The sequence below is a fragment of the Strix uralensis genome, chromosome 1 (assembly GCF_047716275.1).
Source record: "Strix uralensis isolate ZFMK-TIS-50842 chromosome 1, bStrUra1, whole genome shotgun sequence".
Lineage (NCBI taxonomy): Eukaryota > Metazoa > Chordata > Aves > Strigiformes > Strigidae > Strix > Strix uralensis.
The window spans coordinates 1,685,523-1,712,077 of NC_133972.1; the positions used below are offsets into that span (position 1 = coordinate 1,685,523).

At 52.8% G+C, this 26,555-nt stretch overlaps 1 protein-coding gene across 1 annotated transcript; it reads left to right on the plus strand.

Moving 5' to 3' along the window:
- The first annotated feature begins 2,946 nt into the window (after positions 1–2,946).
- ZBTB47 (zinc finger and BTB domain containing 47) lies at positions 2,947–24,660 on the plus strand. Its single transcript, XM_074864203.1, has 6 exons — positions 2,947–3,400; positions 13,552–14,922; positions 18,180–18,327; positions 18,926–19,041; positions 19,474–19,618; positions 19,775–24,660. Exons 1-6 carry the CDS (start codon positions 3,398–3,400, stop codon positions 20,140–20,142), a joined length of 2,151 nt encoding a protein of 716 aa, XP_074720304.1. The 5' UTR covers positions 2,947–3,397; the 3' UTR covers positions 20,143–24,660.
- The last annotated feature ends 1,895 nt before the right edge of the window (positions 24,661–26,555 follow it).

The window sequence follows — 26,555 nt, forward strand, 5'->3', positions numbered from 1 at the left end:
ATGGCACAGTGAGAGAAAGGAAGAGGGAAAGCTACAGGAGATGTCTCTTTTGTTGGCACCACACTGCTGGGAAGAGGTGGGGAGGACACCTAGCACTTCTTCCGTGTCACCAAGGCCTCTCTCCATGTCCCGAGTTCCCCTCTTGCTGGAGAACCTGTTCCCTAACAATGACTGAGCTCCGAACGCCAAGATCCCTCTATGGTGAGCTGGCCCCCCATCACCCCATTACTGGTCATTCTCCCCAGTGATGTGTCTATGTGAGATATGATGGAGCTGTCTCCCAGAAAGACTCCAGACCTTCCAGATCTTTACATGAAGGCACCGAGACCTTGGAGTCACCCCCCCTCAGAAATCCCAGCAGCTGAAGAAAATAAGCTCCCACAAGAGATCCATGTGCCTCGTTAATCTTAACCTATGTGGAAGCGTTTTATGTCTCACCCTGCTTGGCCTTTGCACAGTGGGATGAGGAGCAGAAGAAGAGGTGGCCTAAGTGGGCTAGGACAGCCCCTGTGCTGCATCAGTCACACACAACACCAACTTGCCTGTCCTACACAGCAAAGCCACCAAAACAGGTTGGGTAGTGTGCTGGGTTTGTGTGGCGGGGTTTTTGGTAGCAGGGGAGGGGGCTACAGCGGTGGAGAAGCTTCTCGAAGTTCCCCCTGCTCCAAGTCAGACCCACCTCTGGCCAAGGCCGGGCCAATTAGCGATGGTGCCCCTGTGCCACTGGGGGAGGAGGTAGAGATATGGGGAACAAAGCTGGGCCCGGGAAGAAGGGAGGGGTGGGGGGAGGTGTTTTAAGATATGGTAACGCTTCTCACTGTCCCATTCTGTCTGTTGGTTTTGTTAGTGCTTGAATTAAAGTGATGTTCTTTTCTTCCCCTAAGGAGCCTGCCTTTTTGCCTGTGACTGTTTAGTGGGTGAGAGACCCCTCTCTGTCCTTATCTTGATTCCTGAGCCTTTCGTTTCATTCCTTTTTCTTCCCAGCACTGGGGGGAAGGGGTGAGTGAATGGCTGCATGGTGCTCAGTTGCCCTCTGGGCCTAAACCATGACAGTAGGATCCCATCAAACTGGGTTGAGTGGGTTTCTCTGGGAGCTTTGGGAATTTGTTTTGGCAAATTCCATGTGAGCCTGTGGGTAGTTGTGGCCAGTGAAAACACGTGTGTTTCATCTCTGAGGAACATTGCTGTACTCACCCTCCTCAAATAAAGTGTTTCACCCAAATGCGTCATCAGTTGTGCCCCATCCAGGACATTCCCCCTTGCATTGGTGGCAATGGCCACCATGGCAACAGCTTCTCCCACCTCAGGAATTAAAAACTATGGATGACAAAGGCCAGGTTTCCATGTGATGGGTGGGCTCAGCACCCCCCAAAAGGCAAGGACCTCATGGTGAGCCCACCGGAGTGGTGTCAGGGCTTTGCCCATCCCCAGCCCGCCTCTCCCTGCAGACCTGCAGGCTTCAGGGCTACGAGGACGCCAAGCTCTGGAGCTCCCTGGTCCCCTCTGCCATGTCCATGAAGGTGCTGCAGAGATTTGGGCTCCAGAACAGAGCTTAAATCCCCAGCTCCCACCTCTGGCCTCATCTCACCCTCACCCTGTGCTGGCTGCGTGTCAGCCGGGTGTTTTCCAGGAGCTTATGTAGCTTTTGGAAAAGTTTCCAGGGTAGAAGGCATGCTGGACGGGCCAAACACTCATCTCACAAAAAGCTTTCTGATAGGGGAGAAGTGCTGGTGCCATCAGCCAGGATTTTTTCCTACAGAGCAGAGCGGGGTTGAGATCAAGAAAGGGCATTAAAAAAAAAAATAAAGATATTAAATAAACCCGGCCCAAGCAGGACATGGCTACAGCCACATTATGCAAAGAGCTGTACGCATCTGGAAGAAGTTATGTGCACAGCAACCGAAGCAGAGTCTAAACAAGTGCAAGACGTTACCACATTTATGTCTGCAAAAGGGAGTGGTTAGGAAAAGGAAAAGAGCCGGGAAGGTGGAATGAAGATGTGAAGATGGAGCAGCCCAGGGGCTCCAGGGATGCCTGCGGCCTGCTGTCGCGCGGCCAATGCCCTTTGCTTTTAGGGTGGTAGAAGGGAATTCATTTGCCCTTGACATTTTGGATGGCGTCTGCATGAGCGGCGGCGGCAGAAGTGGGTCTCGGAGGTGGTCCCCATCCCAAAGGGCCGAGGTTGGGCACCTCGTGGGTCTTCTGCCCTGGGGTCAGAGCCTGTCCTGGTGTCAGAGGAGTGGGAGCACTGTGGGACCCACACCGCATCCCCTGGGGCTGCTCCAGCTTTGCCCCCTCGGTCCCCAGCATGAGGGTTTTTGGGGGACCCGGCTCCCAGCTGAGGCTGGGGAGGCATTGGGATGCTCAAACCCACCCCCGACTCGGCATCGGGGAGATCCAAGCAGTGCTGGGGGCAAAATAATGAAGCCCTGATTTATTTTTCAGGGGGTTGGGGGCTGCCTGTGCCCCACACATCACGTCGCAGGGCCTGAGGGGGTTTGGGGGAAGCTCATGGGCACCCATCAGACCCCCCTCCTAAAATGAAATGTGCCTTAACCCCGTCCCCCATCTGCCTCTGCCAGTGGGGAAAACTCATTTCCTCCCCACAGCAGGAGAACGCTCCAAAAATCCCCTTTTTTAATAAAACCGATATCACCCCACAACTCCCCAAATTGGGTTTTTCTGCCCCAAAAGTTCTTGCTGCTTTTTTTTTTTTTTGGGGGGGGGGTGGTGGTCCCTCCGTGTGCCTCAGTTTCCCCCCAGTGGGGTACAGCCGATGTCCCCGGGGGATGCGGTGGCTGTAGGCCGGGGGGGGGGGGGGGTGCGGGGGGAGTGTGGGGGTGTCCCCGTGGCGGGGGCCGGGGGGGGCGGTGCGGGGAGCCTGTCTCTTTAAAGGGGCAGCCGCGGCCCCATCTGATGCGGCGGCTCCAATCAGCGGCCCCGGGGCTCTTGGCAGCCGGAGCCGCCGCCGCTCCGCATTCCTCCGTCTTTCCAAAAGGGGCTAACATGGCGATGGGCAGGATGAGGTGAAGAAGAGAAGGAGGAGAGGAACAAAAAAAAAAAAAAAAAAAAAAAAGCAAAAAGAACAAAAAAAAAAAAAGAAAAAAGGGGGAGAGGAAAAAAAAAAAGAAAAAAGGAAAAGAGGGACGGGGCATGCAAGCAGGGCTGGCAGCGGCGGCGCGGTAATATCCTCCCCCCCCTCCTCCAAAAGGCAGGAAAAAAAAAAAAGCAGCGAAAAAGACAGCCAAAAAAAAAAAAAAAAAAGGAAAAAAAAAAAAAAAGCAACCAACCCAGCAAACCACCCAACCCAACATTTCTTTTTTTTTCATGGAGAGCAAAAATCCCAGGCAAGCGGAGGAGGACCGGGACTCCTTTGCGCGGAGACCTTTGCATCAAAATGGTAGAGCTTGCAACCTCCCCCTTTCCCTTCTCTCTTCTTCTTTTTTTTTTTTTTTTTTTTATTTTCCCCTTTCTCTCCCTTCCCCCCTTCGCTTCTTCGCGCTCCCGGGGCTTTGCTGACTTTGCAAAGGCCTCCGAAACTTGCCCAAATCCTTGCAGGGGCCGGGGGGGGGGGTGTTGCATGGGCGAGCCGGCGGCATGCTGCGGGCTCGGCGGGGGGGGCCGGGGGTGCGCGGAGGGGCTGCTGGGGGGGCCGGGGGGGGCACAAACAGCGCGACCCGCCCGTGCGACGCGCCGGGTGCTGCGCTGCCAGCGGCTCGGGGGGGGCGGTCTGCGCGCCCCCCCCCCCCCCCTTGTTGTGCAGGGGTGGGAGGGTTTGGCATTCGGTCAAAATGGCATTAAAATTGTGTGTGTGTGTGTCCCCCCCTTCAGCGCACAGCCATGAACAGGCGCTTTTTGCATGGGGTGAGGGGCTGCGCGGCGGGGCTGGGCTCGCCCCCCCCCCGGGGGTGTCTCGGGGGGTGATGGGGCTGCAGGGAGGGGGGGGGGGGGGGCGGTGCAACGAGGCCTGACCCCCCCCGAGTGGAGGAGGCCCTGCGGCCCAGCGCCCCCAAGGTTGTGGGGCCCAGCCCCCCCCCCGTCAGGGCTCCCGCTCGGGGGGTCACCGGGAAGATTTGGAGGGGCCGGGGGCGGGGGGAAACTTTTCGAGCCTCCAGGTCGCCCAGGCCGGCGGATTTGGTGGCGTTGCGGGAGCGCAGCAGCAGCCTGACGCTTCCTTGGCCCTTTTTGTTCCCCGGATGACTCCTTCATTTTGCTAATTCCTCGCCTCCATCCCCCCGCCCTGCTCCAGCCGTGCGCCCCCTTTTCCCAGGGGGACCTGGGGATGCTGGGCTCACCCCGATACCGCGGAGGATCGAGCGTGGCACGGGGAGGGCGCAGCATCCCACCCTCCTTCGGGTTTGCGAAGGGATTTTCTGTGTATGCACTTAAAAAATAATAATAATAACAGAGGGAGGTTGGTTACGCCGGGAGCCTGGCGGCCGGGGCTCTCGCCTGCAGCACTGACCTATTTTAGCAGCTGGTGGACTTTTGGGGGGGTTAGTTTTGACTTGCAGGCCTGAGCCTGGTTAGTTTGACTTGTAGCCTTGACCAGGCCTGAGCCAGGAAGATGCAAGACGGGAAATCCCTGGCGATGTGCTGTGCCCAGGGACCACGTCCTGGTACCCTGGTGCTTCCCCCATCCCCGAAAGTGCGGGGCTGCGATTGCCCCAGCGATGGCTCCGTGCCCGTAAAAACACCCCGGGAGGCGTTCGAGTGGCCTTTCGGTAAGGGGAAGGAAGGGCAAGCTTGGAAAAATAAAAGAAACAACGCTGACCCGGCGCGTGAGTTGATGACTGGGATGCCGGGCTGGGCCTTGGCACTCCCCAGCTCCGATACTGGGGGTAACTGGAGTCGGGTTTGGGTTCGTGCTGCCCAGCTGCGCTTGGCCTGTGAAATTCCTGCTGGCACAAAATCGGCTGCTGAAGCCTCCCCTGCATCCCCTGCAGAGGGAGATGCTGGTGGAGACCTCTTGGAGTTGGACTAGGGGAGGCACCGGGTGGTTTTGGGGAGCGTTTTGTGCCCCAAGGTGGGGATGGAGATGTCCAGAGCCCACCCGAGCCGGCAGCGCTGCGAGGAAGAAGGGGAAAAGTTGGGAATTCAACCTCTCCTCCACACCCGGCCTCAGCAAGAACCAGAGGAAAATTTGCTTTACACAGCAAAAATCCTCCTTGGAAAGATATTAAGGGATTTTTTTTTTTTTTTTTTTTTTCCTGGATCTGGGGTGAAACTGCTGGGTGCAACGTTTTGGCTCTGGCCGCAGAGTTTCCCTGAGGATGCCGGCTGGGCTAAGCATCGCTCCGGGGGCTTTGCCGGGGCGGCCGGAGGGTCCCCGTCGTTGCCTGACTTGGCTTCACAGCAGAGCTTTGTTCTCCCCACGAGGAATTAACGGCGCGTTAGGTTATTACCAGGCAAACGCCGGAGTCGGGCGAGATAAACAGCCTTGTATTTGTGTCTTGTGTCTGGAGGAGAGGCATGTCACCCCCGTCATAAAAATAACCCGCTGCTGCCTTTGGAGACACCCTCTTTGTAAAAGGGAGGTAGAAGCAGGAGGCTGCCTGCGAGTCGATTAAATATTGCTTATTTTTAAGATGCAGATTTTCGTGCTTAAGAAAAAAATGGGGAGAAACCTTTTGCGGATGAATTGAATGTGTCAAAACATCAGAGGGTCTGTGAAGGTTTTGGGGGAATCTCTGATTTCCCCATCCTCACTCCAGCTGGAGGAGAAAGCTCAGGGCTCTCCTGCGCTGCTGTGTTCAAGCCTTTTTAGATGGGGGTATGGCAATGGCTGTGACGAAGTGCTCTCTGGGAAGAGCAAGAGCTGAAGTTTTTATTTTGCTGACATGTTTGTGTGACCCCGAAAAAGGGGATTCCCAGGTCCCCCACGTGGTTTGCATCCTAAGTGTCCTCTGACTTCCCGTGGGATCAGTGGTCCCCAAAAGGCTGGAGGAGCAGATGCCGGTGGGGAGGATGAGCTCAGGGTCAGGCTCTGTGCCACCTGCCCCTAATTTTTCCTCTCATTTCTAAAGGAAATACATTATGTTGCATTGCTGGAGTGGTATTTGCAGGGCAGGGCTGGCCCTGTTGGGTTTCCTGTGTCTGGGGACTTGTCCCTGTGTCCTTCGGGGATGCTGTCCCCTCTTCAGCCAACCTTGGTGCTTTCGCTGCCTCTCCTGATGGTGAAACCTGGGAGGACTTTGGATATAGGGAAAGACTGGCTGTGGCGGTGCAGATATGATGCGTAGAGGACTTAATTACAATAAATTGTCTTTTTTTAATTATTATTTTTATGACTGTATCTTTTGCCTGGAGCCAGGGCTGCTAAAACCCTGCCTGAGTTAAAGCCCTGCTCCCCAGTCTGCTGAATTTGCTGGACAGCCGTGATAAAGATAAGACATTTTAATGCACGTTCATAAAAACGTTAAAGCGTTGGGGAGGGAGGATGGCTGGACTGGAGGAGAATGGCTGGTGCTTCCCAAAAATCCCCAGTCAGGGTTGAGTTTAGGATGGAGCTGGATGTGGGAACCATCCCTGGGGTCAGTGTCAGGGTTTAGTTCAGGGTGGAGCCAGGGTTTGGAGAGGATGCTCTGGGAGGGAAAGCCCTGCCCAGGATGCTGGGAGACGTGCGACCTCTCTGGCAGTCTTGTGGTCTGGAGTTGGGTTTTAGAAAACACCATGGTTTTAGGGTCTGATGGGAGCCAGGTGTGGGGCAAACCTTGGAGGTGTCATATCCCATCTCGCTGTTGACCCACCTGGAAGGTCATGGTGGCTTCCCCAGGGATGGGCACCGTGGAGCCAGACAGGGGGATGCTGCCGTCTGGTGCCAGCCTCATTCAGCAGTGTGTGGAAGGGAGGCTTCGGTTATCCCTCCTCCTTGCTTTCTGGGGATCTCGGCCTCTTCTTGGCCATTGCGTGGCCGCGCGTGGGTGTGAGGCTGGCTCAGGGACACGCCAGCTTCACATTGTGCACAAGCGATGCGGTGGTTGCCCCGTTTCACCCGTCCACGCTCCCTGCGGTGAATTGGGGGTTCCCAGGGATCCGATGAGCCATGGGGGGCTCAGCGCACCATCTGCCCCGCTGTATCCATCGCCTCCCTTGGTGACACTGGGGACACCCGTAGGGTCCTGAGGGGATGATGCTCGCCTTCTCCCCAGCATCGCGTGGCTCACACTGGCCTGGGCAGCGCTCCGGAGCTGGCCCCTGGTGCAGCCACTTGGCCGACAGCCCGGCTGAAGAGGTCAGCGTTGGGTTTTGTCCTCGTTTCCTCCCTCGATCTTTCCTCCGCTTGTTTTTCTCGGGCAGGGGAGGGAGGAGGACAGTGGCTTTGCATGTGTGTGATTGTCCCCCGGGCTCTTCCACCCCAGCAGTGACTCTGTGGGAGGTCCTGCATCCCCTGGACGCGAGGTCAGCATCCCGTCCCGCTGGCTGCTCCTGTGCCAGGGCAGTGGCTCGGGGACATCTCCATCAGCCGGGTGTCACTAGCTGTGCCAGGCACTGGCGGGGACCCCATGGCTTGACTGCTCTGGCTGCGTTCGGTGTTTGCCAGGAGGATGCCGGCTTTGCTGAAATCCAGCAGCGTCCGTTCAGGGTTTAGTCCCAGACCTTGCTACGGGCTTAGCACAGACCTTGAGTTATCCGGACAGCTTTTGTACTACGTGTCGGGTCAGAACTGAGCTGCACCCAAAGAAACCTGTTTCGACTGTGACTTGAGGGGCTACGGACAGACGGATGGGTGCGTCCAGCCTGGCTTCGGTGCCTCTGCTTTCCCTCCAGAGCAAGAGGGATTGGGGCTTGTCCTGGTCTGAAAATAACATGGTGCCAGGCTGAAGCCTCAGTGTTTTTGCAGCAGGGAGGCTGTGTTTGCGCAGGGGACGGTGCTTGCCTTTGCGTGTGTTGGGACAGACACTGAGGTTACTGAGAAGATCTTGGGGCTTGGTGATGGCCTCTGCCATCACCCCTGGTGGAACGGAGGGATCGTGTCCCCGATGCCATCACGGTGGTGGTGGCATCCCCTGGGAGCAGCTTTGCAGTGTCACCTCCCTGGACCAGTTTGGGCATGGGGAGGGAGGGATGGCAGGGTTGACCTGTCCGTCCATCCTTGCAAAGCATCATTGTGGTTTTGCAGTTCTGTGTGTAAAAGAAAAGGAGAAAGATCCCAGAGTGGTTGGCAAAATTTTTTTTTTTTTTTTTTTAAAAAAAGGAAGCAACCAGCCATTAACCCTCCATGGGCTGTGCTGCTGGGAAGCCAGCACCTGCTCCCGATGGGGTGAAGCCTTATGTTGCTCGTCCCACTTCATCACCCCGGTCTCCCCAAGCCACGGGTGGCTGGGGCGCTTACAAGAAAAGCCTGAATGAACCTTTTCCCCATTTACAGAGGCGGCTCCGTGGCTGCCAGGGGACAGGAATGGGGGAAAGATTTGTTCCCGTTCTCTTGCTCTGAGGACGTTCCCACTGGGCCTGGTGCTGCTGCCGACTTCCCAGGCTGCTCCCTGGAAAAGCATCTTTGAGCTGAAGCCTCTAAATGCTGGATGCTATTAAAAAAACCAAAAAAACAACCAAAGGGAATTAAAAAAAAAAAAAGCCTGGGAAACATCTGACTGTCCCCCAGCCGGGCTAATGGTTTTTTTCACTTGCACAGATGCTGGGAGGTGGTTTTTGGGGTGCCCGACACCCTGGGTTGGGACAGGCTCTGGGAGCCAAGTCCCTTCCCCTCGCTTCCTCTCCCCGAAGCCTGCATATGGCTCTGTTTTGGGCAGCCTCAAGCCTTTTAGACAGCACATAGGGGAAAATCACCACTTGAGATGGTGTCACCACCATCCTAAAGGAGGTGGCCATCCCCGGCCTCCAGAGCTGGGGTGGGCTCATCCCCGGTGTGCGCCCGATCCAGCGCCGGCAGCGTCCTGGCGGGCAGGATGCGGGCGGTGGGCGCTTGGGGCCTTGTCGGCCGGCGCCTCGCCAGGCGGGGCTGCGGCCGAGCTATTGTTTTCCCTTCCTGCTTGTTTTTCCGGACAACCCTCTCCTAATTAAATAAAAATACCCATCGGAGAAGTGAACAAACGGCCCCCCCTCCCCGGCACGGTCCCGTGCCATGGGAGGGCAAAGCACCCATGGGAGAGTTCCCCGGAGAGGGAGACGACAGCAAGCGGAGCGGTGAGGATAGGCACTAGGTGAGCGAAGGGTGCGTTGGGACGTGTTTTACCCCACTGCCAGGTTTCCATGCATGGCCATGGTCCAAAAATGGGTGGTTTTGGCAATGCGTGTACAGTCCAGGCAGTGCTGCTGCTTCGGGGGCAGCTTTATCCTGGTGCGTCCTGGTTTTGGGAGTCGTGGGAAGACACGGGCATCACATCGTCCTTAAAAAAACCCTATATGGGCTCAAAACTACAGAGGAAGGGCTGAAGGTTTCGTCCAAGGGTCCTGAAAGCAGAGGACAAATTGTAGGGGGCTGAGGATTAAAACTGAAAACACAAGACGTCTTTGGGATTTCTAACGATACACCTTTGTATCATTTGAAATAATCTGTAAAAAGAAGGTTTTTAACGTTGTTTCTTTCTTTAGCAAAAGTCAAGTTTTGGCATTAAATAGTTTCAGCCGAGCTCTTTCACCCGGTGTTCAAATTGAGAGTAGGACATGGGGGTTTTTCTGAGGAGCAAGTGCTAACATCAGATTCAGCTACTTATTAAAGCAGCTTTCCTTAATGCAATTTAGTACTGAAGGTCAAGGGTAAGTGGTGGTTACAAATGATATGGAAAAGCAGATTGCTGTTTTTCATGGGAGTTTTGGGGGTGAAAAATCTTAAGGAAATCCCCAAATTTTGTGCTGAATGGAAACTCGTTCGCGGCTAGCTGGTCCAACCGCTCTGCCTGGTGTGAAGCAGGGGCTTGTGGCCACCTAAATGTGCTTTTTATTCCCCCAAAACCCCGTCCTTGTGCTAATACATGAGAGAGTACTTGTGGTCCTTGGTGCTCCAGTGATGAGGGCAACAGACATGGCTATAAATAAGTAAATCGCGAGGATGGTGAATGTGGGAGATGGTCTTCTGGGGGGCTGCAGGTTGGAGTATTTAAATATATCCAGGGTGACCTGACCTACTGGTCCCTCAGGGGGTTTTAGTGCTGCAGGAGCATCTAGGGATCTGACTCTTAATACCTGCTAAGATTGTCCCCATCCCTGGAGGGGTTGAAGAGTCGGGTTGAGCCAGCGCTGAGGGATCTGGTGGAGTTGGGAACGGTCAGGGTGAGGTTCATGGTTGGACTGGAGGAGCTTCAGGGGCTTTTCCAACCGAGATGGTTCTGTGATTCTGTGATAAGTAGCATTTTATCTTAGCACAGTGTTTTAAATCCAGCAGCAGCCTCCTTTCAAGGGAGGTGATGGCGTGTTGGTGTGGCTGTTTAGGGAAACTGAGGCACACAGGGGGATGTGGGTGGAAAGGGAGTGAGGCTGTGCTCGGGCTCCATCTCCTACAGCAGGATTTTTGGTGGCTTTGCTGGAGAGAGACTGCCCCCGTCCAGCGAGCATCACCATCTCCTTCAGCCACTGTTCCTATAGCACTCTTCTCTATTCCTCGCACCCCGAGCCATCGGGGCTCAGCCGACTCGCATCCCTTGGTCCCCCCGTCGCTCCGAGCATCCTCCCCGTCCTCCAGCCACCCTCGCGTCCTGCTGGCCCTATTGGATGGGGCTTTGGCAGCGCCGCTTGAAAACACTCTTAAAATAGAGCCGGAGGGCAGCGTCAGGGCAGGGAGGGCTGTCTGGAGGCACCGCCGTCCCCTCGGGGTGGGGACTTCGCAGCCACGCTGCTTTCGAATAATTTTTACGTGTTTTTTTTTTCCGTGCCGATGATGGCAGAGCCCTGCCCGGAGTTCAGCGGTGCATGGTGGGGGCTGGCGGTTTTAGGGTTCGCTTCGGTTTGATGCACCCTGCAAGCACCCCAAGTCCAGACTCGGGATGGAGATGGGATGGGTGACCTGCTCCTGCAGTGCCGGGTTGGGCTGCTGGTGGGGCTGAACTGACCCAGAGGGCCGAGGTGGAAAAGAGCAAAGCTGTGATTTTTATTTTTTTTTTTTTTTTTTTAATATTTAAAAAAATGTTTGGGCTTTTTTTTCAAATATATATATATATATGTTTAAAATATTTGTGTTTTCCCAGTGGAACAGTAATGGATTTAACCCTCCTATTAATCCTGATTAATTGGGCTTCTCCACTCCGGTGGAGTTACAGGGACAGGAGCTGCCGGAGGGGTATTTCGGGGCCAAGTTGGGGTCTTTCTTGGGATCTCACCCTGGCAGGCACCTCTTGTCTTAGCTGGGGCTCCAGCTCTGGGCAAGCTCACAAAAAGCATCTGATAGCAATAAAGAGCAAAAACCTCCCGCTGACAAGCCCGGGCTGAAGTCACTGACGGGACGCGGCCAAGACACGCATTGTCCTCGCTGCTGCTGGGACTGATTAGAGGCGCCTGGCAAGCCTTGGTGCTGGGTGAGGGGTCAGCCCCTTTTGCCAAAAAACCTCGATCCAGAGCAAAAAACACAGCTTTTGTTTTCCAGGCTGGGCTGTGCGTGGGCAGTGCTGCCTGGTGGACCCAATTCCCCCTGTTTTGCACCCATTTCTCCACGGTTGTGGCTCTGCTGAGCTTGGGGCATGCTATATTGGGAGCAAGGTGAGATGGATCCCAGGAGGAAAAACCTGAATTCAGTTTTTTCATAGCGAAAGCAAAGCAGGAGAGTCCCTGGCAAACAGCAAACCGCTCTGCTGAAAGCTTGCTGTCTCTTCAGCGTTCAATATTTATTATATCATGATTTGTTTTCTATGCGCCTGGGGGGGCCGAGCCATCCAAGTTCCTCTCATTGAAATGTCCTTGGGAGTCGCGAGGCTTAGGAAATTTGGGGGTGGATGGATGTTCCAGCTGGGATGCAGCATTTTATAGCAAATATATATATAAAGAGTGTTTATATATTTACGTATTTATATATTAATATATAAAGAGTTTAAATATATATACATGAATATATCAAATAGAAGAAACATATTTTTAAAATTATAAATATATATATATAAACCCTCCTCTTTTACTACCTTGTTGCCCTACTCCAGGATGCCAAGAGCCAAGAGGTTGGAGAAGAGCCGGTTTTTCCTGGTTTTCCCTGGGTGCAAGTGTATGCTGGGGCTCTCCAGGGCCATTGGGACCATGCAAAGCTGACGACCCGGTTGGGTGGGTGGGTTGGTGGTGGAGCAGAAATTCAATGAAAATGAAAACTTTTGGCAGAAAGGGGGAAGGGCTTTTTTTGCTTGTTGAGAAAACAGAGAAGAAAACACCCTTTTTTATTATTCAAACATTTTTGTCTGTGTGTGCTTTTGCCTTTGGCTCACAAAAAGAAAAAAAGACAGACAAACAAAACATGACTTGCTGGAATTCGTGGGTTGATCAAGAGCTGCCATTTGTCCCAGAAAAAATGGGAGCTGAGAAACTTTTTGGAGCAGGGGGTATAGGATAAACCCAGCAGGTTAAACCCTCTATCTCCGCCACTGTTCCACACCCCGTCCTTGGTCACATCTCTCAATGGTGGGAAGAGAGGGTGTTAACGTAGCTGCATCGGTCTCCATCCATGAATTGGGTGTTCAGCATGGAAAGCCAAAGGGAAGCAGAGAGAAAGGGGATATCCCGCCTCCTTTTAATACAGGGTGTGGGATTTAGGGCGTGGGATATCCCTTGCATTTAGGATGTAGCTGGCAAACCCATCCTGGGGCTCAGGTGTCCCCAGGAGAGGTGATGAACGTCCAGGGGTGGTCTGCACCATGCAGAATACACGTGAGCTAAATTAAATATCCAGCAAACGCAGCCTGGGGAGTGTGGGCAGTCACAGCATTTCCCAGCCTGGGGATGCTGCTCCCCGATTTGAATTTTTCCAGGTAGTGCCTTTCCCCAGGCGATTTAAAATGGTCATTTAAAAAGCACATAAATCATCTCGGTGAATCCAGCTAGCGAGTTAGCTGCTAACGTGAGTTAGCTGCTAATGTGAGTCAGAGCACATGGTGTAATTCGGCAAGTATTAGAGAATACTGTGTTTTATGTAATTATCTTGGAGAAGCAGGGAGGTTTACAATCCTAATTTCCTTCTATTTAGGGGGTTAAATCTCAACTGGTGCCTACAGTTGGCTTTCTGTGTGGGGCAAATGCCCCCTTGGGGTCTCCATCTGGTTCAGGAGATTGAGGCATCCCCTCTCCTGCACGGCATCTCCACACGAGTGTGGACAGCTGAGCCAGGCTTTGGACCTCCTTGGTGGTGGGGTGGCCATGGTGCCTACCCAGGCTGAAAGGATGTCAGTGAGTGCCTTGGCCCATCCTTTCATTGGGCTTTCTCCTCCTTGGTTGAGTCTCCCAGACTCAAGTTGGTGGTGGAGCTTCTTGGTTGGCATCTCCAAGCTGGGCTGACCATGGAGCTTCTCAGCTGGCATCTCTGACTTGGGATTCATGACCAGGGATGGGTGGCATGGCCAGGCGGGTGTTTTCCTGGGGAAAGAGCTCTTCTGAATGACTTTATTTCCTTCCTCCCCCCAGCTGATAGTCGAAAAAACGACTGACTACCCTTCAGCTGAGTACTCCCTGGTGGAGGATGTAGCCCTCCACTTCACGTGTTTGATGGACAGACTGAACGAGCAGCGCCTCTTTCAGCCGGACCTGTGCGACGTGGACATCGTGCTGGTGCAGCACAAGAGCATCTTCCCGGCGCACAAGGGGGTCCTGGCGGCCTACAGCCAGTTCTTCCACTCCCTCTTCACCCAAAACAAGCAGCTGCAGCGTGTGGAGCTCTCTCTGGAGGCCCTCACCTCGCAGGGCCTCCAGCAGATCCTCAACTTCATCTACACCTCCAAGCTCCTCGTCAACTCCTGCAATGTGCAGGATGTGCTGAACGCGGCTGCCGTGCTGCAGATGAACAATATTGCCTCCTCCTGCCAGGACCTCCTCGACACCCGCTCGCTCAGCCTGGCCGCTGACATGGCCCTGCCTGCTGAGAGCTGCGCCGGACCCCCGCCCTACTACTGCGAGATCAAGCAGGAGGTGGATGCCCCCCATCCCAAGATCTACGCCCGGGAGGGCAACGACCCCTACTCGGTGCGGGTGGAGGACGGAGCAGGTGGTGGGACGCTCCCCCCGGGTCCAGCCAAGCAGTATTACAAGGAGGAGAAGGATGGTGGTCCAGGCGCTGTCTGTAAGATGGAGGGTGAGGAGTCTGAGGAGGACCTGGACAGCCAGGGCTCGTACAACCGGGAGCAGATCATCGTGGAGGTAAACCTCAACAACCAGACCCTCAACGTCTCCAAGGGCATGGAGGGGAAGGCAGCCGCCAGTGAGGCGGCCGTGATGGGGCGGCCTGACGGTGATGGGCGTGACACGGAGGAGGATGGGGAGGAGGAGAATGAGGAAGGAGAGGAGGAGGAGGAAGAGGAGGAGGATGCGGAGGTGGGCGAGGAGGAAGAGGAGGAGCACAGCGAGGAGGAAGACCTGGAGGAGACAACGGAAGAAGAGGACGATGATGATGATGATGAAGATGTGTCAGAGGTGAAAAGGGAAAAGGGTGGACAGCCCCGCAGAGGCAGCCGGGCATCCAAAGCCACCAAACCTGCCATGGCAACCAGGTCCCAGGAGATGGCCAAGGTGGAAGAGGAGGAGGAGGAGGAAGAGGAAGGCCAGCGAGGGAGGAAGAGGAAAAAAGAACAGGATGGTTTGGGCCAGAAGGTGAAGCTGGAGGAGAAGCAGCACTACCCATGCAAGAAGTGCCCCCGGGTCTTCAACAACCGCTGGTACCTGGAGAAGCACATGAACGTCACCCACAGCCGCATGCAGATCTGTGACAAGTGTGGCAAACGCTTCCTGCTCGAGAGCGAGCTGCTGCTGCACCACCAGACCGACTGCGAGAAGAACATCCAGGTGAGCCAGGCCCGGGGACATCCCACCGGTAGAGGGACATCCCACCAAGGGGTGGAGCATCCCACTGGGGATGGACGTCCCACCAAGGTGGGGACAACCATGATGGGACATCCCAATGGGGGAGGGACATCCCACCCACCATGAAGGACATCCCACCCAGCTACACCATGGGATGGGCTCATGCTCAGATAATATTTTTAATGTTGTGGTTGGCGCATGGCAGACGGGAGGGAACCTTACTTCACCCGTGACTTGTATTCAGGCTCGGGAGGGTCCCACGGTGGCATAGGACCAGAGGATTTGTGCTGGGGGACTGTGACTTCCCCTTGGCTGTCTGGGTGGAAATACAGAGTAATTTTTGAGGAGTAATTTTTCTTTGAGTTAATATGGATAAAACATTGCAAGACCCTGATGGACACACACTCCAGCCGTTCCCACCCAGGCTGAAACCAATTTAGCTTAATTCAAAGATTTGCTGACATGAGTTAAAGTGGTTTTAATCTGCCTTTTGTGCTCTTTAGCTTGCATATTAGCAAGTTTCCAAATGCATTTGACATCCCTGCGTGGCTCAGGCTTGGTGTGTCCTTCGCCTAATGCTAATGAGCTCCTGCATTTGCAAATTGACTCCATTAAATCAGTGCAATTTTGGGGGGATAGGTAGGCATCCCATTAGAGCAGCAAACATGTGTTCCTGCAGACCCCTCCAACCCATCTCCTAATCCCTGACGACCTGTTTTGCTGCTGATACTAATTAAAAAAATACCAACTTCTGGAGAGCTTTGCCCGTCATCCTTCCCACCAGTGACTGGATTTTAAATGATCTTGCCACTCTCCTAGAAGAAGGTAACGCAACCCAAGTGCTACTGGAGCCTTTTGCCAGTGGCACCCCACGTGAAATGGGGAGCGAAGCAGATTTCGGCGTTAGGGCGTGTGAGGAATACGGAGGCAGGAGTGGTCTCGTCTCGAGCAGGTGAAGGAGCTTTGGTTCATCTTCCTGAAAAATTCACAGCCCTGAGGTTGCTTTCTTTGGATGCTTTTTTCCAGAATGGGTGAGTGCGACTCCGATACCTGTGTGGTGGTGGCTCTTTTGGAACCTATCGTAAAGTCCGTGCAGTTAAAAATGGTTTTTTCCAGAATGTTTCTTCAGCCTCATCTGCTTTTCTGATGGATAACATGGGGCTGTCACCTCACTGCTTTTTTTTTTTTTTTGCCCTTTTAATCCCTTTTCCAGGTCATTTCTGAATAGGATGAACCACAACTGCCCGTGTGGTGACCTTCCATAGAAAACATGGGTCACAGGATCACAGAGTTGTCTAGGTTGGAAAAGACCTTGAAGATCGTCCAGTCCAACCTCTCACTTAGTTGAGCGTTTTTAATTTTACAAATAGCCAAATTCACTCCATTTGCTCTGATAATATTGAATAACTCAATCAATATACCGTGGAATTATAGCTGGATGGAAAAGTGATTTTTTTCTACTCTATACCTATAATAGACAGTCTTTATTTCTTGTTTTTTAACCAGATCTGTGGAGGGACCATCCCTCTTACCCAGTTTGGGTTTGCTGCTTTCTTTTCCTGTTTTGTCCCCAGATCTTACCAATAATGCTTCAGGTATTAGGCTTCATCTCACTCCCTGTGATCATTTCCCATCGCCATCTGCAGCCCCACAGACACCCTAACGGGCATCCTGCCTCTGCTGCCTGAAAAATGATTCGTCCTTTGCTTTATTGGGTTGTTTCTCAAACTCTTTCTTGGCCAGCTTCAGTATGGTTTTCCTCTTAGCCTGCGAGAATTTTTCTTCTCATTTTTTTCCCTCGTTTGGATGTTACTTCCACAATTTAGAGTGATGCTTTTTTTGCGATAACTGAGGACACAGAGCTCAGCCCTCCAGGATGCTTGGTCCCAGCCTGGGGGCTTTCCTGCATTTGCTGCTTTCCTTCTACCTTTAATTTTAAAATTCCCCTGCAGTCTTTTTAATTTCAAATGGAGAAAATGGATATTGATGTGTCTCTAATATTAGGTTCTGGTCCTGAATTTGTCCTGAAATGTCTCTTAAAGCAGAGATAAAACTGTTTTGATCCATGTAAATATATACTTAGGAACAGTAAAACTCAGAAGACTACTCATGTTGATATTCAAGCATGGCAAGAAAAAGAAGATGAGTAGGGGGAATACCTCTGCAACCCTAATTTTGCCTCTCAGGCACCTAAATATATATATATGGAGAGATACGGTGACTGCATGGCATAATGGTATATTTTCCATGGTGTCATTCGGTGCAAAATTTGATTGAAGCCCATCAATGAGCATCTGTTCCTCTGGGTAGGAGGAGAAACTGGAGGAATCCTTACCTGGGCTTACTGGTACCGCTCAGCCGTGCTGTTGTGAGATGCCTCCAAGGCATGAAGTATTTTCTTAACCTACCTGGAAGGAGAATGGATGGTTTTGTCTCTGTTGGCCAAGAGGAAGATGAGTCCAACCCTTGGCTCCTGGCAGGGTTCTTGGCCAGGTGCTTCCCACCATCTCTGTGCTCCAGCAGTGGTTTCCTGGGTGGACCTCGCCCTCCCGTGTTTCCCCAAGCACTGAACTGATCTCACAGGTTTCAAACAGATCTCACACCAAAGTTGGAGCTTCTCCTCTGAACTCTCAGAGAAACGTTGAACTTGGTGGAGCTGAAGCAAATCTCTACCATAACTTCTCAGGGGAGACTTTACACATCATGTTGTTCTGCTTGTGCTGATGGGCTGTTTTTTGGGTCCATTTTGGTCCATTTGGTCATTTAGTGGTAAAGTATCCATAATACCTGCTGAAGACTGAAGTTGTGCTGCCCTGGATTGGGCTTCTCCTTGTTCCTGTATTCTTTGCAGTCTTCTAATGCACAGAGGGTTGGGTTTTTTTTATGTAATGGCTTCACTGTGTGCAAGAATAAAATCCCCAGTTGGGAATAGGACCTTGGTGCGTGAGCTGCTGTTTATGCATGTCCTAATACAGCTGTTGGTAGAGATGCCACGTCCTTCCCTGGGAAGCGGAACATCCCTTCCTCATCCGATGGATAGAAATTTTGAGTTTTGGAGGTTTTGAAGTGACAAGGTCTGTAGCAGACTTGCTGGTCATTATGATTTTTGATGTTTTAGCTGTAGGTTTCACAGTGATGTTCCCTTTCAATGGATGAAGCTGATAGCCTGGTAAAACAAAGATGCTAGTGGTCCTGGGCATGTTGCCCTGCTTCCCTACCCATCCCCTCTCTTCTTGCAGTGCGTGACGTGTGGGAAGGGGTTCAAGAAGCTCTGGTCCCTCCATGAGCACAACAAGATCGTCCATGGCTATGCTGAGAAGAAGTTCTCCTGTGAGATCTGTGAGAAGAAGTTCTACACCATGGCCCACGTGCGCAAACACATGGTTGGTGAGTGTGGGAGGCAGCGGTGCCAGGGGAAGATTTCATTAGGGGCGTTCATCCATCAGTTTGGCAATGAAGGGCGTTTTTTCTGTCGCTGTCATGTTGGTAGTTTAGGGCTGGGCTTTCTCCTGGGTGAGCTTTCTCACATCAACGCAGGGGCATTGAAATTTGACCTGGTATCTAATGATGAATGTATGCTCAGTGCTGGGTTTGGAGCAATCAGGCGTGGTGCTGGGGAATCTCATTTATTTTATTTAACCAGAAAAAAAGGCCTCAGAAGCGATCAAAGGAGGTCTGAAGTGTAACCATCCTTCCCGTGTAAAAGAGGACCAGACCACACCAGTGCCAGGCTTTGGAAAGCAAACTGCACATGGCATCAGCAGTTGAGTCCTTGGGGCTTGCAGGCACCAAAGAGATCAAAAAAAATGGGGAGTTTTGGCAGGCAATTAGGGGAGTACCTGAAATGTTGCTGCCATGCATCTTCCTGAGATGGCTTTGGGTTTGCTGGGCTTGGGTGTCCGCACTGGGAGCAGCAGCCGGGACTTGGGGAGATGGGTGCTGGAGGTGCGGGGAGGGCAGCTGACCCTGCTTCTCTCCGCTTCAGCCCACACCAAGGACATGCCGTTCACCTGCGAGACCTGCGGGAAGTCCTTCAAGCGCAGCATGTCCCTCAAGGTCCATTCACTCCAACACTCTGGGGAGAAGCCTTTTAAATGTGAGGTAAGGTCCTGTGTGTTGCCCCACCTTGCATCCTCTCAAACAAGGACAAAAACGCTGATTTGGGGAAAGGTCTCCCACTTCTTGGGGCTTCCCCCGTGCTTTGTGCCAGTGCCGCTGTAGGAATGCTCCCATGCTTTTCCAAACTTTGCATCCCTTCCTGGTTTGAGCGTTCCACCAACCTTATGATGACACTTGTCCAATGCTGGGATCTGTCCCTCCAGCGCCCGGACCTTGCATCCCATTCGACCTGCAAACCTGGCTGAGTTGTGCCAAAAAGCCATTTATTTGGGTTCTTTTTGGGGTGGGGGTAGGGGGGGTGGTGGTGTAGAAAAGTGATTTCTGCACTGCTCTGACATGCTGGTGATTTGGGGGGAATGTGAGGGGTGTTTTGGGTGCTCATCAACAGCTCATCCCCCCCTCTCACCCCTGCAGAACTGCAACGAGCGCTTCCAGTACAAGTACCAGCTGCGCTCCCACATGAGCATCCACATCGGCCACAAGCAGTTCATGTGCCAGTGGTGCGGCAAGGACTTCAACATGAAGCAGTACTTCGACGAGCACATGAAGACGCACACGGGTGAGAGCTCCCTGCCTTGCCCCCAGCCCCTGCGGGCAGGCACCCCCGGGGAAGGAGCGGTGGGATGGGGATAGCATCTTTGGGTGGATGGCAGGGTGGGGTTTCTGGGGGGACTGTCCGGTCACCGGCTTCTCACCTGTCTTCCCCCATCCTTAGGTGAGAAGCCCTACATCTGCGAGATCTGCGGGAAGAGCTTCACCAGCCGCCCCAACATGAAGCGGCATCGCCGGACCCACACAGGCGAGAAGCCGTACCCCTGTGACGTCTGCGGCCAGCGCTTCCGCTTCTCCAACATGCTCAAAGCCCACAAGGAGAAATGTTTCCGTGTCAGCAACCCCTTGGCTTTGGACACAGCCACCCCCCAACCCGCTGCCAGCCCAGCCCCGCTGCCCCCCGGCCCTGGTGTCTCCCCCTTGCCCTTGCCACTGCTTCATCCCCTTCCACAGACCCTCCCTCCTCCTCCTCACCTACCACCACCCCCTCCCCTGTTTCCTGCAGGGAGGATAAATTTGAACAACAACTAGGTGCCCCCCACCCCGGCTCTGCGCCCGCACGGACTGCTCTGCCCTTCGGGAATGCCTCCCCCTGGGAAGACAAGGCTTCACTTGCTCTCTACCCCCCTCCCTCCTCATTTTGGGGTTGTTTTGGTTTTTTTTTTTCCTTTTTCTCACCTGTCATTCTCCATGGAGAGGGGGAGCAGGAGGAAGCCCCTCCCTGAGGAGCGTAGGTGTCGGAGGCGGGGGACCCGCAGTCTGTCCGTAAGGGTGTAGGTAAAAGGCGTCGCCCTCCTTTTACCTTCTCATGCGCTGGCTTCATCTTCGTGCCGGGATGCTGGCAGGGCTCAGAGGAGCAGGATGCCATGCCGTCTGGGGTTGAGCTCACTGGCGTCACGTGCCCGCTTGCTAGCCGATTGAATGCCTGCTGGCGCTTCGATATTTATAATAAGCCGAAATCTAGCTAGTGGTGCTTGAATCCCTGTACTGTAAAGCTGGTCTTTCAATTCAGGCTCTTTTCCCAAGAGGTTGAGAGGTGGGCACCACAGAGGAGCCCCCACCGGTGCCGTCTGCTGGCCCCGGTGGCCTGCGGCAAGCGAACAGATGTCCCTGTTGGAAAGTCGTCAGCCTGCTCTTATTAGCAGCTCTCGCTGCGTCTTCCTTCCCCGTGACAGGTTTTTCTCCTCGATAGGTGAAAGCACAAACACCGGTGTTGCATCTTGGGGCATTGGCAGCTTGCTGCCCGTTCATTTTTGGGGTGCCCTAAGGGAGCTGGGCTATGGTGTGCCCTTTCTGCTAATTCCAGCAGGAGCTGGGCTCTTCGGGATGCTCTGGGGTTGGCGAGGTTTCCCTGGGAGAGCTCACATGGCCTCGGGACTGGCAGGAAGGTGGCCTGGGACAGAGGAGCAGGATTCCACTGTTTCTCAGCAGAATCAGCCCAGAATAGTGCCTTAACAATTTGAATAAACCCCTGACTGATGGGTGAGCTCCAGGTTGGGTCCCATTGCAAGGTTCAGAGCTAAAGCAAGACCTCATTCAGCCTGATGACGATATCCCATCCTCGAGCTTGTTGCCCACGTCGCTCTCCCAAACTTCGCCTCTCCCCGTGGGGTTGGCAGCAGTTGTCCTGCCCTGGCCTGTGGGGACCTGTGGTTGGTTTGGTGATGCCCAATAGCATTGGTTAGTGCTTCTCTGGCCACATTGTGTCTGTTGAAGTTGAGTTGGTCTTTGGTTTCACTTAATTCAGGCTGGCTTTGTGCTGGCGGGGGAGAAGAGGAAGGCTTTGCTGTTACCTTTTTGTGGGACACTGGGCTCCAAGCTGGGTCTCTCGCTGTTGTGCTCTGCCCTGGGGTGTCGTGCCTCGCCGTGGCTATGTGGTCTCCCTGCATGGGAAAGTGTCCCCTTCAGGGCCGGGGAGAGCTGGGACCGCTGCAGGGGCTGCAGAGCATCCAGCACAGGCAGAGATGTGCCACCCAAGAGGTGGGGTGCGTTGCAGCTGATGCCTTGCTCCCAAGAGTGGCACTGTGGATGTGTGCGGATGTGGATCAGGTCATGGAGGAGGTGGTGAGCAGGGCTGTTGGTAGGCAGGAAGGAAGAGAGGACACTGAGCAGGCTTCAGGAGCCCTTTCTCATTTGCACCTTGTTCTGGGTGATAGCAGCGTGCTGGGGACAGTGAGCTATATCTGGCTTTGCAAGAAGTCTTGGTGCTTCATCTCCTGGACCAAATCAGCAAAGCACTTGGGCAGCTTTGAGGGTGTCCCTGCAGAGATGGGAGCGTTCAGCAATGTGCTCAGGGGCTTTGCTGACCGGGGACATGCAAGAGCATTAGCGTGATAGGGACAGGACAGGGGAGCATCTGCTGTTCTCCTGAGTGCTCTTTGAGGTGATGGGTTAGGTGACTGGCGTCCCCTCCTGCTGAGTGTTGCCTCCTGTGCCTGTCATCTCTGGAAAGCTGGCTGCTCTTGTGGATGTGAGCGTGTTGGAGCAACAGATTGCTTTTATCCTCGTGTTGGCTGGGGTCCTGTGGACCCCCAGCACCGCAATCAGTACCGGTGAGTTCACCCTCATCTCCATCTGCCTTGAGCAAAAGGAGGATGCTATGGCAGAGCTGCCTTGCCATATTGACCGTCTCACATGGGTACCAAAGGCTTCTCTGCTCTCCTTCCTCCATGACCCTGGGGCTTATTTGGGATGGCACAAAGCCTTCTCAAACACACAACCATGAGGGATGTGGGCACTCAGCTCTTGGGGCCATTGGCTTTCTGAAGGGACCATGACCCAGACTGGAAGACGATTGCTTTAGAAAAGCACCTTGTAGGTGTTGGAGGGCCTCAGTACAGTGGTCCATGCTGTCTCCTCCTCCGCTGCCTCCTAGATCCCATCCCCTCAGGCTCCCTTGTGCTTCTTTGCCCTCACACTTGGCTTTGAGACGAAATGGGAGCACTCTACCCCAAGGAGGCCTCACCTTGCCTGTATGGTCTTCTGTGATGGAGCCCATCAGCCTGTCTGGCTGGTGGACTTCTCCCCACAAGTAAACACCCACACCAACGTGTGCTCCTTTGTACTGCTCACCTGGAGATGGCTTTCCCTGTCCCTGTCCCAGTTCATCTTATCCCAGTGAGGACCTGTCTCACTTGGACGTCACTGTGAGATGAGAGCACCTCGTTGAGGCTAGAAGCCCAGCGGAAAGCCCAGTGACTGATCCCAGCTGCATCCAATCCCCTTTGAGAGCCTGCTCGTAGAGCCACTTGGAGACGTTGAGATGTGACCATGCACACAGCACTTTGGAGAACCAGATCCCTGCTGCTCCCTCCCCTCTCTTGAGGCCCGGGCAGTTCCCAGGTGTCCTATACGGCCTCCAGCCCTTTTGTCTACACTCAGCCCCAAGTGTCTCTTCATGTCTGGTTTTCATTAATGTATTAGGAGTTCAAACGAGTTGCTCCCACAGTGTCTTGTCCTGCATCTATCCCAGTCGGCCCTGTTGGCACCCGTTGGGTTAGACGGGGCAGGAGGCGGGGGAGTTGGGTCCGTTGTTTTCAAGCTTTTTATGTTTTATTTTAATTTTTTTTTGTTTTTAACTCTTGCACCTTAATCTCTCGCATCCCTTCTTCAACAGACAGCGAGGGTGGAGAGGGGCTTGATTTCCATTACACAGTTTGTGAATGTGCCGCAACGCCATGTTCGGCTGACAAGTCTGCCCATGCACCTAACCCCAGACCTGTCCGGGTTTGAATTTTTTTTTCCCCCATCATTTGAACTCTGGGGAGGGAGGGGGTCACGTGGGGAGGGTCATTTTTGGTTTATATATCCCAGGAGCCTGGTAGCACAGACCAGTTAGCCTCAGAATGCCCATGAGGCACTGCTGGCCCTTCGGACCACAGCCATAACCCCAGCGCGGTGGGAAGGTGATGATGGATGAACGGCCGGTGGATGGGAACGGCTGCGACAGTGCAATAGAGATGAGCATCCGCTGCTAGACAACTCCACTGATTAAACTCTTGGTTTGCCAGAAGTCGAGAGGGAAGGATGGACGGACAGACGCCCTTTGTTCACACGGACGGAGTGAGCTTCCCCACACGCAGTTCTGCCTAGTGACACGTGACCATGACAGGAGTTGGGTTGAACTTGCAAAGGAAGAAAATAATAATTACAAAAAAGGAAAAGAATAAGAGTAAGAACAACCTCAATAGCATGGAACTTGAAGGAAATTAATGAAACCCCGAACACTTGCCTCAAAACTAGGTCTGGTGTTTGGCTCTGTATTTTACGGCATTCAGTATCAGTTGCCCAATCATGCCAAGTTAAGAGTGTATCAGTGGCTCTACTAGTGTGAACAAACTAAATGAAGCACTTTATTCTGTATAGATAAGGGAAGGCGGGGAGGGGAAGCTTGGATGCTTTTCAGAAGCATCTTAAGTAATGTTCTAGGAAATGTATTATTATTACTTTTTTTTTTTATGACCATGTGTAATCAATATATGTTTATCTTTAACTCCAAGTACAGCAGTTACTCTCTTTGGGATGGTGTGATGAGGGGGAGGCTGAGATGGTTGGGTTAGTCCATCAGTGTGGGGCCAACTGGGGCAAGTCATTGCCTACCGCAGGAATGGGCAAGTCTTGCTTCGTTGACGGCCCCATTGGCCAACGTCCGGGTGGTCCCAAGAGGTGCATCAAAGCTGCCTTCCAGGGCACAGCTCACAGTCAGCCTTGACACCAAGGGCTCAACATGCATCCCCATCCCAAGCCATCTTCTGCCTGGGGGTGCTGGGGCTGCTTTCTGGGCCACCCACGAGCAAGACAAGTCATGGTAGGCTGGTTTGGGTTGTCCCTAGAAGCCAAGTCCTTGGCTATGCTTTGAAACCTGCTTTTGGCCTCTCACCAAGGCACGTCAGGGTCGCTGAGCTCTGAAAGTGGCGAGGGGTCAGAACTGGGCCTTTCCACTGCGTTCTCCCAGTCTGGAAGTGTTATGACTGTTACCAAAGAGGTTGCAAGTGGAAGGACTGAATCAATAAATGATTTGTCTTTTATAAAAGAAAACTTGAAGCTCTACCACTTTCTTTGTTACCTTAATTTTGCTTTTTATCTTTTTTTTTCTTTAAAAGGCTCTTTTCAGGCAATTGTGTGAGGTGTCAGAGCCCGTCAGGATGGGTTTCCTGTGGCATGTTGACCGCTGCCATTGCTTCATATATATAGACCTTGCGTTGGGTTTGGTGGGAGCTGTGTGCATGTGTGATACAACTAGACTGTTGTGAGGCCAACAAAACCATAAATTGTCAGGGAAGGTTGGTAAGTGGAGAGAGGAGGGGGCTCAGTGCTTACAGCTCTGGGGGTTTTAGAGGGGGTGAGGGCTGAGCACCTGCGTCCTACTGTCTCCATGAAGTTTGTGTGAGCTATGAGCTGGGCTCCCTGAGCTGCTCTACAGGCAGTGGAGAAACTAAGGAGCCCATCCAAAAGCACCTGGTGCCTTTATTGATTTGAAATGGAGCCATGGGAACCTCGCCAGCTAACATCAGCACTGATGTTGGGAAACTAATGGAAGAAGAGGTTATTTCTCCTCACCCTTGGAATGTACCTACTCCTTTGCCACTGGCATTGCCTGGAGGATATACCTGTGCTGCTGGAGCTGTGTGCATCTGAGCTAGGGTAAATGCTGGACAGCAGCAAGGGGTGATGCTCCTCTGAGTATTCATGCTGGTATTTCTTACCTGTGATTGCCTTTGGACTGAAGCAGCCTCTTGGTGAGGTGGTGGTGAACATCTCTGGGCCAGACTCTCACTTGGCGATGTACAACTTTGCTGCCTTCCTTGGGCCAACTCTGGCTTGCAGACACTGAGATTTGGCCCTCGTTGTTCAAGCAATGGGATATTTCAAGCTTTTCTGGGTCCTTTTATACAACAGCTGTTTTTCCTTTTATGGTTTCTTGCCCTGTGCTAGCAGTGGCCTCTCCCACAGATGTGAACCACGCGGGAGCACTAAGCTCCCATTAACTGTATTCCCGATGGACAGTTGTGAGGTGAGTGACCAAGGATGGGGACCAGTTTTAATCGCCACTTCTCAAGCTGTTTTCAAGCGACCACTCCATAACAACTCATCAAGGCTCAGCAACATTCCCCGTTGACTTCAGACGGCCCAGGAGAGCCAAGCAATGTGGCAGTGGGTGGATGGGGATTAACCCTCTCTTAGGACCAAGTATCAACAGCCTTCCATCTGTGTTGGGCAAGAAGAGCTGAAGCAAAAGTGTTGGTGTCCAGTCCCAGGCAGGAGGTGGTATCCTGCCACCGCAATAAATGACTTTTAAAAAATTGTTACCCTATGCATGGATTATTTTTCTTCTTCACTTTTGTTTTCTGCCACAAGCTAGTCTATATTTGCTAGATTCATCTTCAGTTATCTTGGGACTCATCCAAAGGAATTTCTGCAGACCCTGGTAGAAGGTGATTTTTTTCTTTTGTGGTGCATTTTTCACACATTTGATTGTTTCAAAGGTTTTTGTTGCCTTTTTTTTTTTTTTTTTTTTTTTAAAAGCTGTCTTGTGACAGCCAGTCACCTTGGATTTATTTTTTTTTCGGTGAAAATATTTCATTACTGTTCTGGTGTGATTGTCCTCTAAGGAGATTATCCTGTAACTTTTTAAATCTTTAAAAATGAAACCAGGACAAGACTCTGGTTCCTTTATTCATGACAAATTGCCTTTCCTTCCAAACATGTTTTAGTTTCTCCAGGACTGCATTCTGAGTTAGACGAAGCAGCCAGATATGATTTTTGATACTATAATTTTCATGCCACTTTGAAGTTATTATTTTGCAAGGTTTGTATTTGTTCTTTTTTATTATTATCACCCCTGTTCATGGTATGAGATCATGTAGGCATCCAGCCATTCTAGTCCTAGGTAAGCTTCTAGTCCTCATATCTATGGAGAATGGCTGTAAGGATATAAATGCTAA